Source organism: Choloepus didactylus, chromosome 6, assembly GCF_015220235.1.
Source record: "Choloepus didactylus isolate mChoDid1 chromosome 6, mChoDid1.pri, whole genome shotgun sequence".
NCBI lineage: Eukaryota > Metazoa > Chordata > Mammalia > Pilosa > Megalonychidae > Choloepus > Choloepus didactylus.
The window spans coordinates 93229284-93247052 of NC_051312.1; the positions used below are offsets into that span (position 1 = coordinate 93229284).

At 35.3% G+C, this 17769-nt stretch overlaps 1 protein-coding gene and 1 long non-coding RNA gene across 4 annotated transcripts in view; one reads left to right on the forward strand and one right to left on the reverse strand.

Annotated features, from left to right (window-relative positions):
* Positions 1-306: 306 nt before the first annotated feature.
* The window catches only part of NARS2 (asparaginyl-tRNA synthetase 2, mitochondrial), a 218106-nt gene continuing 200643 nt past the window's right edge, over positions 307-17769 (reverse strand). Inside the window, exons 12-15 of one of the 3 annotated variants that reach the window (XM_037840845.1) lie at positions 8485-8582; positions 8058-8128; positions 6497-6523; positions 3195-3270 (exon numbers count right to left, since the gene is read on the reverse strand). In XM_037840845.1, the coding sequence (XP_037696773.1) occupies positions 8065-8128; positions 8485-8582 (162 nt within the window). In that variant the 3' untranslated portion in view covers positions 3195-3270; positions 6497-6523; positions 8058-8064. Of the gene's footprint in view, positions 3271-6496; positions 6524-8057; positions 8129-8484; positions 8583-17769 lie in introns of all 3 variants that reach the window. The other 2 variants (XM_037840846.1, XM_037840844.1) reach the window with 2 other exon arrangements.
* On the forward strand, positions 8365-16874 carry LOC119538101. Its single transcript, XR_005217515.1, has 2 exons — positions 8365-8624; positions 16753-16874. It is a non-coding gene; the product is annotated as an uncharacterized LOC119538101 (long non-coding RNA).

The window sequence follows — 17769 nt, forward strand, 5'->3', positions numbered from 1 at the left end:
AGATGGAAAGTAACTATTTTTTCCCACCTATTCCATAATTTGAAATGAAAATGGGGGTTAATGATGGAAAGAAGCATCTCCAAGTTTTAGAATAACTCTTACTTGGGTGGTTGGGGTTACTATTTTGGAGCAATGTTTGGAAATCTTGGGAAAACAGAATCCGATTTTCTCCCCACTGGAAAATGGTTACTCCAGTAAAAAATTAACTCATTCTCAAATTGCTTTTTAACACACAAATTAAGCCCTAGAAGAATACTGTTAAAGTATAGAAAGTCATTAACTATTAAATTCATACTTCTATTAATTATACATGGAAATCTTTAAAATGCCTTTTGTATGTAGAATTTAGATATTCATATATCAGCTGACAGACATTTCAGGTTTTTTCCCATTGATGCTGCCTGCAAGCAACAGTTTAGTTTGGCATTTTCCTCATCTTTGTCTGAGACCAGTGCTTGTTTTTGTTCAATTATTGGTAAAATAGAAGTGTTAAGTCAAAAACAGAAATTATTAGGCTTCCTATAAGTGGCAAATGTTTGACTTCAACCATTTACTCACTGTGTTCAATTGTAAAGGAAAAGAATGAGCAAAGAAGCATGCAGTTTTGGAAATAAACTGCTAAAGACTTTATCAAAAGGGCAAGGAACAATGCATTTTTGACTCCTAGAGAAAGACCTCATCTTACACCATATACACACATGTTGAACACTTAAATTTACTGTTCAGCTTTCAGTGATTTGATTTTACATTTTCAGAGACCTGTCTGTACTGAAGTAAGGGACTATGCATGGTCTAAAGGTTACACTCTAAATCTATTACTAGTGACTGTGTAGCACAAATTCACAAAAGATTAAGAGCGAGAAGGATCCATAGAATTATCTACTTCAAAATGATAATCCTGCAGATGAACTAACTGGAGGCCACAAAGATTATCTTAGTTGCCTAATGCTCGACAACTAATTAATGGTGGTGCTGGGACCAGAACCTGGGGTTTCTCCTATTTTAGCATTCTTTCCATCACTGTTATTTTTGATGCCATGCCATAATGTTCACATTACAATTCTATCTGGTTCCTCAAGAGTCATGAGAGCCTTGGAAACTATTGTGCCTTTAGGTTTGGGGCCTGTGACCCTTGCTTCACAAGATTAATATGGTTTCAAGTAAGACTTGAATGCCAAATCAATACTGGCTGATGTTGCAAATGTTTTAAAATGGTTTCTCATTTTATCTTCTAGGTCTAAGGTTAAACATTATCTTTTCAGAGATGGCTTCTCTAGCAAGTTTATCTATGTGCCCTATTCTTTATTATAACTTTATAATATGTTATATTTTGAAATACACTTGTTTACTTATTTATTGCATATCTTCCTTACTAGATTATAAATTCCATGAAGGCAGGTTATTTCTGTTTTGATCACTACTGTTTGTCTATCATTTAGCATAGTTCTGGCATACAGAAGAAGCTCAAATAATATTTATTGAACATATAAATGAATTTCTTTCTCAAATCTATAGTTGAGGCAAGCCTTATGGAAGTTTTAATCATCCCTTTTATCTCGTCCTGAACTTGGCATCTAAACCAAAGGGATTAGGGCTCCAGGGAAGTAGATTTTAGCTGAGATTTTAGTCCAGCAAACATTACCAATTAGAGAGATTTAGAAATGGCATGACTATTTTGTGAGATATTAAGCTCCCTTTCAAGGAGAGGCTGGAACACTAAGTGCCCAATCTTTTTGCATTAGAGTTGTCTTCTAACTCTACAGTTCTCCAGCTTGTTTTTTTCTCCAACTGTTTGATTTTGAAATAGGCTAAAATAATGTATACAAATTCATAAGGAAATTAACCCAAGAAAAGTCATCTAATGAGACTTAGAAAATTGATTATTCAAGCATGCATGCCCTTTCACACTTGTTTGATACATACAAATTTTACTGAGTATACAATTTGCTATAGGTCCATATACAAGTAACTCAACAAAGACAAAACGACTAAAACAAGTTTTAAAAAGTTTGTGTTGCATTTCACAATTTTAAACACACACACAATTTCATGTAATCATTATATCAACTCTGTGAGAAAAATGATGCTTAAACTCATATAGAGTAGGTGGCTTGTCCAAAATCATATATATCATAGAGTAGGTGGCTTGTCCAAAATCATATGTGTTAAGTGCCAGAACTGTCAGGTCTCAAACTCCCAAATCAATGCTCTTCTCACCTCTAATATACCATGCTACTTTTTCACTACAGAATAACCACCCTTTAGGCTTAGTCATATTTCCATAGGAAAAGGATACCCTCATCTTGAAGCGAAAATACCTTCCTTCGAATTTTCACTGGGAAAAGGCCAAAAGGATATAAATATAATTAAAAACATAATTGTTGATTTTTTCATAAACTATCAATTTGAAATCTATTTTATTGACTACTGGAGAAATTATAAACATCTAATACAAACTAATTTATAACAATGATTAAGAGGCTAAGCAATTAATACATCTCATTAGCTTTTATAATTAAAGATCGACAGTTATCAAATGTGATTTTTTTCACCCAAGCCCTTGAAGAAAGACTTCAATTCAGAATAGCAATTTCCTCAAATCAATTAATGCTATTTTGATGACACCCTAAAAAGATGTATTTCCTTCTGTAATGTTTAATAAGGCACTGAGAATAAGATAGGCATTTATCACAGGTTAAGTGGCAAGGAAGAAAAGATTCAACATTTTATTTTTAGCAACTAGTTGTTTCACAAAGGTTACACAAGAGCGGTGATCTAATGATTAAAGGCAAACTAAAATACACTATCTCATCTTGTCTTAGAGTTTCAAAAGACCTTTGAGACCATCTTGTCCAATTTCTTCATTTCTTCTTAACTGAAGTAACAAATTTGAGATTCCACTTGCTCTAAGTACCTTTTCTTGGGGAAGTTCATCTTTCCATGAAATGTTTTCAACTTGCTAAGAAAATCATGATTTTCCATTTTCATATGCTATATTTTATGACAAGCCAATTACATACTGAACACTTCCGCATTTCTAAAATTCAAACATGTATTCTCCTGCATGCACATTCATGTTGCAGTGCCTCTGTCATGGGGTGATTTTTCCCTAAGCAACCTTCCAGCTATAAAAGACATGAATGAGTAAATCTTGGAAAAGGGATCACATCTTTGATATTTTGAATTCCTAAAATGCACTGCAGGTAGCGTTCAAATCCCATTCCAAAACCTCCATGTGGCACAGATCCAAATCGACGAAGGTCCAGATACCTGTTTTTTAAAAGCAGAGAAACATTACCTATAAATGTTGCATGAGATCAGATGTTATAATTAGAATTTCATGTTTCAAAAGCATTTTGCAATCACTTGTTATTGTCCACATCACTGTAGTAGACCAGTCTTTTCTCATCATAGATAGATGAAGGAAACAGAAGTTAAAGTGATCTATCCAAGGTTATCCAAACAGCAGCAATCCTGCCATGTAGTTATGTACTTTGATCCTTTTTATTTTTAAGTTATTTATACATTTATGTACCGAAAACTTGCTTCAGGATATGATAGAATTTTCAAACAGCTTTACTAGTTTTCTTGACAATGCATTCCTTTTCTATTTCTTGGTATACTAAGGTAATGCTCTTTTTTTCCCATACCAAAAATGAAATTGTTCAATACAAAGAGGAGAGTGAAGAGTTTAACTGATATATTTTAAAAAGACAATCCTCTCAATTAGACTGTAAGCTAAATTGGGGGCAGGAACTATGTCTCATTAAACTCGTGTCTACAGTGCCTGCTATACAGTTGGGGTTTGGTACCTTAAGACACATTGTTTGAAGGTACAAAAAATATACTTTGGAGTGCTGGAGTGAGAAGAAATTTCCTGTTCTCTGCAACAGTTTTCTGTTGCAGGCCTAGTGGAAGATGTCCAGAGTCATTTTTCTGGAAGGCCAGATAGTCTCTGAAGCCCATCCATGAATGTTCATATTCCCAATTGGGCTATGGACCTATTGAATATGTGTGTATAAACCTAAGTAGATGCCCTTACCTAGCTGATAGCCACTAGCCTGTACTCTGATCTCTATCACTGAACACTAGTTAGTTTATGCCAGGCACACCTGTGCTAAATGCTTTCCACCTGTGTTAACTGATGAAATTGGGATATGATGTTCCCCAACATTATCCCCCGATTTTACAGATGAGGAAGCCAGTCTCAGAGAGGTTAAGTAACTTATTTAAGACCACATGGCTAGAAAATGATAAAGTCATGACTTGAACTCAGATTCTAATACACCATCCTAGAATAAAGTTATTTTAGGAAGGGAACAGGTGAAGGAAGACTCCATAAATATTTTTATGTCAAGTGGTGAGGGGAATTCTTGAGTTCTATAGTATTGATTAAAACAAGTTTATGGCTCCTTGAATAATTTGTAAAATTAGACTCAGAATGAGACAAGTATGGTTGGTAGCCATTTGGTTCCTCAAGGATAAAGACTGTATCACTTATTTTCCCACTATTAATAATAATGGCTACATTTATTGGTATTCAGGAAGTTAAGATAAAGTACATATCTTTCTAAAATAAAAACTGAATTGCAACTAGGTGAGACCAATATTATAAGGCTATCTATTATATAATCTCAGGTTAGTAAGAGCTATAAGGAATAATGGAAGGAAAGCAATTTCGAGTAATAGAAACGTTTGGTAGCCTGAATAACTTTAAGTTTACAAGGCATAGGAACAGGATGTATTTTGATTTACTGACAAGGTGAGATGAAGGGCACACCAAGTGCCTGCTACAAGCACCTGCCAAAACACCTGCAGGACCAGAGCTGGCTGCTGAAAATATACCAACAACTTTAGATGACTGTAAACTTCTCATACATCTAAGTCAAAAGACTAACATAAATGTCTGGAAACTGAATTCAGCAGAGGGATTCAGTTTGTAGCTGGTTTTACTTGCATTTGCTCTAATAGATGGAAAAACCCCACTTTTAAGAAAAAAGTTTTCTAATGAATATATATTTCTTTAATTGTTGTTAAAACGGATTCTAGGATAGCCAGATTATTTTTAAAAAGTGCCACAACATTTGTGAAACTAGTAACAGATTTTATTTGCATATGGCATGTAGAAACAGGAAGTGAGTAAATTCTTCGACACCTGGGGTGGCTATCCTTATTACAGTGGAACACTAGCAGAGATCACAGATTTGAAGATTTCTAATGGCCCTTCTACCCTTAAAAAACTATGATTACCATATAAAAGGAAGACAATTCAAATAATAAATATTTCTATTTAGAGGTCTTAAAAGCTTGAAAAGAACAGTACTGAAATGATTAACAAAGACCAGAAAAAGCCTAAATTTACTCAATTAATAATTAAGATCTGTATTTAGCTTGTTATCTATGGCTAGGTTTTATATATTTTGATTATCATCTCAGAGTCAGAAAGACACTGAGGTAAAATGCATAATCTTTCTCAATCAGGCTTTGTTACCTAACAGCAAGACTCAGAACAAAGGAAGGAAAGAGGGAAGGAAACTTATTTACTGAGCTTCTATCCTATGTAGATACTTAACCTATATTGTTTAATTTCATCCTCACGACAACTCTGTGATACCATCGCTCCATTTTCTAGCCAAAAAACCAAGACTCAGGGAGATTAAGTAGCTCGCCCAAGGTCATTACTGGTAAAGATAAGGTTGGCATTCAAAGGCTATTACCTGAACCCAATTTTAGCTTTTTTGCATCTCTGAAATCTAGCTCCTTCATTACCACAAGGCAAGAATGTAATTTGATCCTTCCCACTCCTGAGGATAGCAAAAGGATTATTAACATTGTTGATATTATTATTAGACCAAGACCCTGAAGAAGTGCTATAACAGGAATATAAATAAATAATTTGTATATATTGAAAAGTACTTGAGGAAATGGCCCTCAGAAAGAAAGCCAAACAACTTGCAGAAAGTGAATGAAGGCAGAAGAGGGCATCTTCCCTAAAGTGGCTTAGATTTCTACAGTTGGTGGAGACTTATGGATCATTGAGACCAAGCCTTTGATTTTCCACACGGAAAACTGAAGAGTAATGGTTAAGAACAAAGGTTTTAGATTCAGAGAGTCCTGGAATCAAGTCCCAGCTCAGGACCTAACTATATGATATTGGTTAAGTTAGTTAACAACTCTGGGCTTCAGGCCTAGAGGGATATTAAAATGGGGATAGTAATGGTATCCAATTCATAGGGTATTGTGATGATTATATAATAAGATGATATACATAGATATCTGGTACACAATAAGCAATAAATAAATGGTAGCCATTATTGTTAATTACTATTTTTCAAGGATCAAAGGGAATAAGTAATGTTATAAGCCCCTGTCCATGGCCCTTAATACTTTTCCCTAAGGTATCGGGATAGTTAAAACCGAAATACAAGAAAAACCTCTTCTGTGTAACATTCAGACCAGCAACTAGAAAAGATTCATTAGAGGGTCACATTCTTACCATTGGTAGGCTTCTGTCAGTCCTGATCTGTAAAAGGAAAATAACAAAATTCTCTCAGGGAATGGCAATAAGATAAATATATTAATTACCAAACATTTATTCTGGATTGTATGCAAAGAGCTCTTTACAAAGAAATATACAACATAGCCTATGCCTTAACATAACATGCAATATAGTTGAGAAGCTAAAACCTTATTATATGGGAAAATTATCTAATAGTCCAAATGTTACTAAATAAGTGGTATAAAATAAATATTACAGGAATTCAGAGGAAAGATATATGGTCCAGAACCCAAAAAAGGGGGTTCATCTGAGATGAACTTATTGTCCTGTCTCACAAGAAAAGCATATTATTACTAGTTAAGGTTGTTGGGAGGTACAGACAGACAAGGGAAGAGGAACACAACTTTCATTCTACAATAGTAAAACAACAATAAGGATTCTAAGGCTGTCTTCACAACATGGTTACAAATTGGTTCTTGTCTAATTTGAGAAATGTTAATAAAATTAAGCTCTCATTATTCATTAAAATTAATTTCAGTCCTTTAATAAAGTACTTGGGACAACAGTATATCTGAAATGATCAGGACTAAAAATTTCAAAAATATAAAAATACTGAAAGCATGAACAGAGGTCATAGGCAGATCCCTGAGATAGGAAAACATACTATTTTATTAGGAAAGATAAATTTTGATATTATCAGATATTAGGTAAACATTTAATACACTATGAGGAAAGGTTTCCTGAAGGCAGGAAGCAAGTAAAGGAAACAGACCAATTTATCTTTCAACAGATGAGGTTTCTTGCCATGTGTGGTTTTTATGGTACTTTAAAAAAAAACAAAAATAACAAAAAACAAAACTCAGAGAATCGTCAGATTCTTTCCATCTAAAATGTTTGACTTTCACTTCAATTCCACAATTTCCCAAGAACTTTCTAATATTATATTAGTAGTGAGGAGTTAGTAGTCTTAATGGAAAAGCATTCTCCCAAGAATCTATTTATCCCTTTCTTCTGGATCCTAACCTAACAGAGCACTTCAAATGATTAGGATTATAAAACCAAGTTACCCAAATGATTTATAAATTGGGATCTTGGAAGAGCATCAACTTTTAAAGCATTTCCCCATTTGGAAAAAGAAGGGCTTCCAAATGGTTTACTTAATAGGACATTTTCAAACTATGATGGCTTTTCCAAGCTACCATGAAATACAGTATTATCTGGAGAGAAGGATTAGGCCTACAGACATGGGAAAGTCCTTTTTTTACCCCCAAGTCTGGCACAGCAAAAGTAGAAATCATGGAAAACAAAGGTTTATAACCTTGGTTAGTTTAGGAAGTTGTTGTGGTTTGTTGGCAGACCATGCATTTACAGGAGTGGTAGTTCAATTAGAAACAAGATCCCCAAATTCCCATCTCTAAAATATTTTCTATGTGCTCATGGATTCATTTCCCAGGCCTCAAAGAAGTTAAAATAAAGTTAATCAAATAGCTAAATCAAGACTTTTACATAGTGGAGAACTTGAAGAAGGGAAAATTGCTTATTCTAAATATTAGCTTACCAGATATTTATAGTAGCTTGCTTTCCCCACCTTTACCCTTTCCATAGTTCAGAGTCTGTCTGTGTAGGACTCTGCCAATCATAATTGAAAGTAAAAAGAATAAAGAGAAGAGAAAAATAGTACAAGCTTTAATGGGAAATTCCCCGCCCCCTTTTATTATTATCTTTTGAAAAAGCTACTTTCCATGGAGAGAGATAAATGCAAAAAAAGGGCAAATATCAATGTAGCCTTGTTTTACATAGCAGTTTCTGTCTTTGGGAAAGGGAAGCTCAGAGGTTAAGTAACAATTTGCTCAAGGTCACACAGACTCTGAGATTGAGGCCAAAGTCGAAAATGCATGTGCTTTTCTCTGTTACTTTGCCATGACTCCGTCTGAGTGCCTCATCCCCAATTTCTGAATTGTGTTTCTTTTAGCACTGACCAATACCTGGCCAGTTGCTGCTCCAAGAAATGGTACCGTTCCTCTCTGAGGCTTCCTCCAAAGAGCTCCCCAACTCCAGGGACAAGAAGATCAACAGCAGCAACCTAAAAGGAAAAGAAAACCATAAACATTGTTACATATTCAGAGTGAGTCCAACTTTAGTAAGCTTCTGGAGGAAGTGTAACTTTTAATATTTTAATAACTGTCTGTTTAACTGCTTAACTTTAAGCATGCTCCGTTTCAATATCAAATGTTTAATATCTTTAGACTGTATGTTGTACATAATTGCAGGAAGAGAATTTCCTCTCCCCTATTGCATCATTTATGTGGTCTACTTGATAAAAATGTTTTCTTGACAAATGTGATATAAATGCTAATTATAAAAAACATAGTAAGTATTAAAATTATAAAACATATGGTAGAGATCAAATTATATGTAAAAATTTACCAATTTAATTGCCTTACCTAATATTATACAATGAATATTTTTTCTATGTAAGTAAAAATACCTCATACCCTTAATGTTTTCATGGCTGCATGGTCTACTATTTAGAAGTATCATAGTTGATTTAACTGCTTTCCTTTGGTTGAACATTAGGTGTGTATGCCTTTATTTGCTACTATAAATAATGTGGCAATGAAGATGTGTGAATATAGATTTTTCTTTAATTTTAGTATTTTGATGGGACATGTATAGTATGTTCGATTATTGATCAAAGAAGTACAAATTAAAATAATGAGACACCACTTTGTAGTTCTCAAAATAGTATAGATGAGAAAACAATATCAACAACAGAGATAAGAGAATGGAAAAACCAATACTCTCATACACTTGGTACCACTCTTTAGTTAGCAGTTTTGCAACAGATAACCAAAAGCCTTAAAAATGCAATATGCTTTGACTCAGCAATAGCAATTCTAGGAACTAGTCCTAACAAAATAATCAGACATGAAAAAAAAAAAAAAAGGCACAGGAGTTGATTACACATTACTTGTAATAACACGTTCAAGTAGAAATCAACAGGAGACAATCAGATAAATTTTAGACATAGGTAGAAAAAAGATTGACATCTACATACTAAGATGCTCATTGTGTTGACACTGACGGGATTATGAATTTTAAAACATTTTCTTCTTTTCTCTTATTTGTATTTTCTTACTTTCTACAATAAAGACCTATTATACTTTTGTACTTTGATAATAAGCAAACAACAAAAACTTTCAATAGGGGAAAATGGTAGCTTGATATTTTAATTTGTATTTTCTCAATTGCTAGTAATTAATATTTTATATGTTTATTTGCAATCTGTATTATTTTGTGACTTAGCAGCTCTGTTTTGGGGGCAGGTGGACATTTTCAAGCTTAAGAATCTGAAGGCACAAAACCAAAGAAAGATTCGATGCAGCAATTGCAAAATAAGGCATCCACAAAACACATTTTAATCTTTAAATATGTCATAATATATTATGAATTCTTTTCTTAAACATTACCTCACTTTACTATTAAACCATTCACTCAGTTTTTTAAATGCATTTTGTTATTGTGAACTTTAACATATATACATAACAGTGATAACTATCAAAGTACAATTTAACAAGTAGTTAGAAAGCAAATTTCAAAGAATGTCATGGGTCACAATTCCACAACTTCAGCTATTTCCATTATTGTAAAATATACACACAGAAAGGTGTTAACGTTTGATGTACAGTTCAACAAACAGTTATATGGATAATTTAAAAAACTGTTATGCGTTACAGTTCCACAGTTTCAGTTCTTTCCTTATTAGGCAATATAGGGTATATATAGAAAGGTGAAGACTTTCAAAGTACAATTCAACAAGTAGCTACAGAGCAAATTTCAAAGGATGTCATAGGGTCATTTACCTCCTTCCAGCTATCTGAATGCCCCACCATCTAAATATATATATATATTTGTAGAAAGTGTCAGTATTCATAGATCTTTGTTAAATCTTGTCTTGTTTGTATTCACTCAGTTTTTTTTTTTAATTTTAATTTTTATTGAGATTGTTCACATACTATACAATTATCAAAGATCCAAAATGTACAAACAATTGCCCCTGGTACCCTCATACAGCTGTGAATCCATCACCACAATTAATTTTTGTTCAATTTTTAGAACCTTTTCATTACTCCAGACAAGAAATAAAGACAAAAAAGCGGGGGAAAAAAAAAAAAAAAAGAAAAGGAAACTCAAATCCTCCCATATTCCTAACCACTCCCCCTCCATTGTTGACTCGTAGTACTGGTACAGTATATTTGTCACTGTTTATGAAAGAACGTTGAAATACTACTGACTGTAGTATATAGTTTGCAATTGGTATATATTTTTTCCCTATATGTCCCTATATTATTAACTTTTAGTTGTACTGTCATACATTTGTTCTGGTTCATGGAAGAGATTTCTAATATTTGTACAGTTAATCATGGACATTGCCCACCATAGGATTCAGTTTTATACATTCCCATATTTTGACTTCCAACTTTCCTTCTGGTGACATACATGACTCTGAGCTTCCCCTTTCCACCACATTCATGCACCATTCAGCACTGTTAGTTATTCTCACAATGTGCTGCCGTCACCTCTGTTCATTTCCAAATGTTTAAGTTCATCCTAGTTGAACATTCTGCTCATACTAAGCAACCGCTCCCTATTATTTAACCTCGTTCTATATCTTAGTAACTTGTATTTCATATCCATGAGTTTATATACTATAATTAGTTCTTATCAGTGAGACCCTGCATTATTTGTCCTTATGTGTCTGGCTTATTTCACTCAGTATATTGCCCTCAAGGTTTCATCATCAACCATTTTTTTTTTAAGATGGTTTTGTTCACATGCCATACATTCCATCCTAAGTAAACAATCGATGGTTCCCTCTATAGTGGCCCCTCACCACTATCTAAATAAGGGCATCTACATTTCTTCCACAAAGCAGGAGGAAGAGTCAAAGAAGATAGAGAGACAAAAGAAAAAGAAAAAAGGAAGAGGGAAAAAAAAAACCAAAAAACATGACAGCTAGGAAGCAGCAAAAGGAAAGATAACCTTAAATCAAAGTAGAATAAAGAGTCAGACAACACCACCAATGTCAAGTGTCTCACACCCCTCCCCTATCCCCCACTCTTATCTGCATTTACCTTGGTATATCACCTTTGTTACATTAAAGGGAGCAAAACATAATGATTCCGTTAATTATAGTCTCTAGTTTATGTTGATTGCATCCCTCCCCCAATGCCTCCCCATTTTTAACACCTTGCAAGGTTGACATTTGCTTGTCCTTGCTCATGAAAGAACATATTTGTACATTTTATCACAATTGTTGAACACTCTAGGTTTCACTGAGTTACACAGTCCCAGTCTTTATCTTTCCTCCTTTCTTCTGGTGTCCCACATGCTCCCAACCTTCGTCTCTCAACCATATTCATAGTTATCTTTGTTCAGTATACTTACATTGCTGTGCTACCATCTCCCAAAATTGTGTTCCAGACCTCTCACTCCTGTCTTCTCCTATCACTCTGTAGTGCTCCCTTTAGTATTTCCTGTAGGGCAGGCGTCTTGTTCACAAAGTCTCTCATTGTCTATTTGTCAGAAAATATTTTGAGCTCTCCCTCATATTTTAAGGACAGCTTTGCTGGATATAGGATTCCTGGTTGGCAGTTTTTCTCTTTCAGTATCTTAAATATATCACACCACTTCCTTCTTGCCTCCATGGTTTCTGCTGAGATGTGCACATAGCCTTACTAAGCTTTCTTTGTATGTGATGGATCACTTTTCTCTTGCTGCTTTCAGGATTCGATTATTAAGTGTCTTCACGTAGGCCTATTCAGATCTATTCTGTTTGGAGTACGCTGTGCTTCTTGGATCTGTAATTTTATGTCTTTCATAAGAGATGGGAAATTTTCATTGATTATTTCCTCTATTATTGTTTCTGCCCCTCTTCCCTTCTCTTCTCCTTCTAGGACACCAATGATATGTACATTCTTGTATTTCATTTCGTCCTTAAGTTCCCAGAGACATTGCTCATATTTTTCCATTCTTTTCTCCATCTGCTCCTTTGCCTGTAGGCTTTCAGGTGTTTTGTTCTCCAGTTCCTGAGTGTTTCCTTCTGCCTCTTGAGATCTGCTGTTGTATGTTTCCATTGTGTCTTTCGTCTCTTGTGTCATGCCTTTCATTTCCATAGATTCTGCCAGTTGTTTTTTTGAATTTTCAATTTCTGCCTTATGTATGTTCAGTGTTTTCTTTATAGCCTTTATCTCTCTAAACTTTTTGAATTGATTTAGCATTAGTTGTTTAAATTCCTTATCTCAGTTGAAGTGTAAGTTTGTTCCTTTGGGCCATAACTTTATTTTTCTTACTGTAGGTTGTAGTTTCTGTTGTCTAGACATCTGATCTCCTAGGCCACCCCAATCAGGTTTTCCCAGATGAAAACAAGCTCAGGTCACAGAAGGAGAAATATTCAGTATTCAGTTTCCCTGATGGTGTATCTTAGAGGATTGACACACTCTGTGCTTTTCTGTCCAGCAGGTGGTGCCTGTCAGCCTGTCATGGGCTGGTGTAAGGGGGTGTGGTCTGCGGCACTCCTCTCCCAGGCTCTGGTTCTGAATGTAAGGCAGGTAGTAGAGCTGGGCACCTCCTCTTTCCTCTTGGGAAGCTATGCCCCTAGAGAGAGGTTATTTGCATATAAATAGATTCTTTGTTTCTCTGACTCTGCTACCTCCACCCTTGTCTGGGTCAGAATGCTGTGATTTTAAAATGGCTGAGGCTTTCTTTACTGCAAAGCACTGTGAGCTGAAAACGGCTGAGCTTTCTCCACTGAGCAGCCCAGATTGACAGAGAGAGAGACAGGGACAGAAAGCTCCCAGATTCACCTGTCGGCTAGAGATAGCACCCAATCCTCTTGGCTCCCCGTCCTGACTCTCCCAAGGTCAGTCATCACCAAAAAACCTCTGTCTGCTTGTTGGGGATTCGTTGTCTGTATTTAGCAGTTAACATTAAAACCCCAGTTTGAGCTGGGCTGAGGTACACTAGCTTGTTTGGAGAGTGCTGCTCTCCAGTAGTGCGAGGCTTCCGTGAGGGAGGGGCTCTCGACTCTTGGCTCTCAGCACAGGTCCGCAGTTTTTACTTACAGATTTTATGCTGCAATCTCGGGCATTCCTCCCAATTCAGGTTGGTGTATGATGAGTGGACAGTCACATTTGTCTCCCTGCAGTTATTCCAGTTTATTTACTAATTTTTCTGTTGTTTATGAATTGTTCCAGGGGAAGTATCTGGCTTCCACTCCTCTCTATGCCGCCATGTTAACTCCTCTTGTATTCACTCAGTTTTGATTCCAAAGCTTTTGATTGAGATATGCTTTACAAATAATTGAGATTACCCCCCCAAAAGAGTTGCTAAGTCACAAAATAATACAGATCGCTAATAAACACTAAAAACTTAATTACTTGTAATTGAGAAAACAAATTAAAATATAAACAAAGAATATAATAATGAAAAAATATGTCCCAAATGCTGCATATCTCATCCTCATTACTGTAATTAAAGGGCAAGCACTGGGAATGATTCTCATCACTAGGCTGAATTAGAGTGAGAGAGAACAGATTCACTAAAGGTTTCTACTTTTACTAATGTCCTGCCATTCAATAAGCTGATGAATTAAGTGAACAAACAGGTCTCTGTCACACTACCTCTCCTTGTTGACCATATCTCAGGCAGGAATTCTTCTATGAACCTGGGTGGGAGGAGACTACAGTGAACAACTAGGTACCTGAGAATAATACTTGATGATGCAGACATGATAGTAGGTGATGAAACCAAACCAACAGCTTTGGATAGATAAGCAAGAGAGCATTACTAATACAGTGAGGAAGTTCTCATAGGAAATAATATAATTAATAGAGTTGGACTCTAACCAGGAACTGGTAGTTACCATTTCTATTTCCAGAGAAAGGAGAAGGTTCAAAAGGAGTTTTCATGTCATATAAAGACAGACATGTTCATTTCCGAGTATCTTGCTTTTGGACAGGGCTAAAATATGCTAATAGTTGAGAAACACAATGTGAAAAATGTATTGTTGTCTTCAATCCAGAATTTTTAGTTTAGAATTACAGGCAATTAGGATTGGAATAGATTAATTGACAAAGTGGCTCTCTGGTCTTTGTTTGAAAATATTTAAAGACAGGGGACTCACTAAACCTAAAACAGAGCATTCCATCCTTGTTTAGCTCTAGTAAAAAGGGATAGATGTATCCAAAATCCACCATTCCCAGGGTTTCAAAACAGGTAAGATTCCATGGAATAAAACAAGGGTGGGCAATAATTGCTTCTGATAATGCACGTATAGACAAAGCCAAGAGTCAGGGCTGAAAAGGCCATTGCCTCAAAAAAGATGCTGGAGAATCAGCTATCATGGAAGAATAGGAAGCAGGTGGCTCAGATGAGGCTGATGGCTACTAATTAGGAGATGTGGTCATCTTTGTTGAGCTGTTCTGCTTTTTCTGTGTAGTTTAGAAGCATCTAATAACAGGTCTATTTCTTGCTTAGTGTTGCTCCTAACTAAAAACAAATTAACATTTAGCTTTTGTATATTGCCTTTGTTACATTTCATGGAAGTATACTACAATGTTACTATTAATCATAGGTTCTCATTTCCATTGATTGTCTTTTTTTCCATACACCATCCCATTCTCAACACCTTGCAGTGTTGACATTCATTTGTTTTCCTTCATGTAAAAACATTCTTATATTTGTACATTTAATCACCATCACTATCTACTCTAGGTGTTCTCTAAGTTATATAACCCCAATCCTTATCTTCTGTCTTTCCTTCTGGTGTCATACACACCCCTAGCCTTCCTCTTTCAACCATACTCACACTCAGCTTTGTTCAGTGTACTTATAATATTGTGCTACCATAAGGTAGTACTGTACTATCCATTTCTGGATCTTTACAATCAATCCTGTTGAACATTCTTTACTTCTTCAGCATCAAATGCCCAATCTCTACCCTCTTTCTACATCTCCTGATAACCTGTGATCCAAACTTTAACTCTAAAAAGTTTGCTGATTAATGTTAGTTCATATTAGTGAGAACATAACGGTATTTGTCCTTTTGTTTCTGGCTAATTTTACTCAACATAATGTCCTCAAGGTTCATCCAGGTTGTTCTATGCTTCATGACTTTATTCTGTCTTACAGCTGTGTAATATTCATCATACATATATACTACAGTTTGTTTATCCACTCATCTGTTGATGGACATTTGGGCTGTATCTTTCTCTTGGCAGTCATGAATAATGCCACTATAAAAATTGGTGCGCAAACATCCTTTCATCCTTTCATGTCCTTGACTCCAGTTCCTCCGAGTATGTTATCTAGTAATAGGATTGCTGGGATTTCAATTGGTATTGCATCAAATCTATAAATCAATTGGGTAGAACTGATATGTTAACTATATTTAGTCTTCCAATCCAGGAACACAATATGCCCTTCCATTTACTTAGGTCTTGATTTCTTTTAGCAATTTTTTTTGTAGTTTTCTGTGTAAAGGTCTTCTGTGGCTTTGGCTAAATTTATTCATAAATGTATGATTCTTTTGGTTACTACTATAAACGGATTTTTTTTTCTGGATTTCCTCCTCAGACTGCTCATTACTGGTGTATAAAAACATTACTGATTTTTGTGTGTTGATCTTGTACCCTGCCACTTTGCTGAATTCATTTATTAGCTCTAGTAGCTTTGCTGTAGATTTTTTGGGATTTTTCTATATATAGGATCATGTCCTCTGCAAACAGTGAGTTTTACTTCTTCCTTTCCAATTTGGGAGGCCTTTTATTTCTTTTTCTTGCCTAATTGCTCTAGCTAGAACTTCTAGCACAATGTTGAAAAACAATGGTGACAGCAGACACCCTTGTCTTGTTCCTGCTCTTAGAGGGAAAACTTTCAGTCTTTCCCCATTGAGTATGATATATATGAGGTTTTTCATATATATATCCTGTATCATGTTGAGGAAGTTCCCTTCTGTTTCTAGCCTTTGAAGTGTTTTCATAAAGAAAGGATGTTGAATTTTGTCAAATGCCTTTTCTGCATCAATCAAGATGAACCTATGTTTTTTTTAAAATGTCAATAAGGTATTAAAAAAAAAAGTCAATAAGGGGGATATAAGGGAGGGGTATACGATTCCTGGTGTTTTTCTTGTTATTTCTCCTTATTATTATTATTTTTTTTAATTCTTCATTTTATTTCTTCTTTCTTTGCAGAAGAAATGGAAATTTCCTCATATAGACTGTGGTGGTGAATGCACAACTCTGTGATTATACCAGGAACCTTTGTGTACTTAGGATGGATCATATCCTGTGAATAAAGCTGTTTAAAAAATAAACAGAATGATACAAGTGCTGGAGAAAATATGGAGAGGGATGTTCCTATTCACTGTTGGTAGGGAAGTAGAACGGTGTAGCCCATCTGAAGGGCAGTGGGATGGTCCAACAGGAGGCTAAGTATAGGGATGCTATATGATCCTGCAACCCTGTTATTAGGTATATACTTGGAAGAACTGAAAGCAGGGACATGAATGGACATTTGCACACTGGTGTTTATGGTGGCAGTATGGATGAACTGAATGGTGAACTGTGGTGTATACATACAATGGAATACTGAGTGGCTGCAAGAAGGAATGAAGTTGTGAGGTATGCAACTAGGTGAATGGACCTTGATGACAATATCCTGAGTGAAATAAGCCAGAAACAAATAGACAAATATTTTAACACCTCACTAATATGGACCAAATATAATGTGCAAATTCTGAGAATTGAATTCGAGAGCACAGGTTATCAGGGGAAGGTTCATTGTAAAGGTTCCTAGATTGTAAGCTTACAGCCGTCACAGCTATTCCTGAGTCGTTATAGTTATTTCTAAATTCTGAGAAGCTGAGCTCTTTGTGTATAACCTGGACATTACCTGGAAGTTCGGGTATCTGTGTGACACTTGAGAGTCAGAGCTAGAGTTCTACAGCTATGAATGTCAGTATTACCCCACATAGCAACTGTTAAAAGAGCTGAAAAAGAGATCAGACTTCAATTACAGATATGAATGAAGTTGATCTAGTTAGGACTAAGGCAAATCAGGCTATAAAGGGTAAAGGTACTGACTGTGTTTTAAAACTTCAATTTCTGTGTGAGACCAAAGGAAGAGATGTTTATTTGGTGCAAAATTTATATTTTCGGTAGCACACCATCTAATTAAACTTGTATGGTCAGTTTATTTCACCACCATAA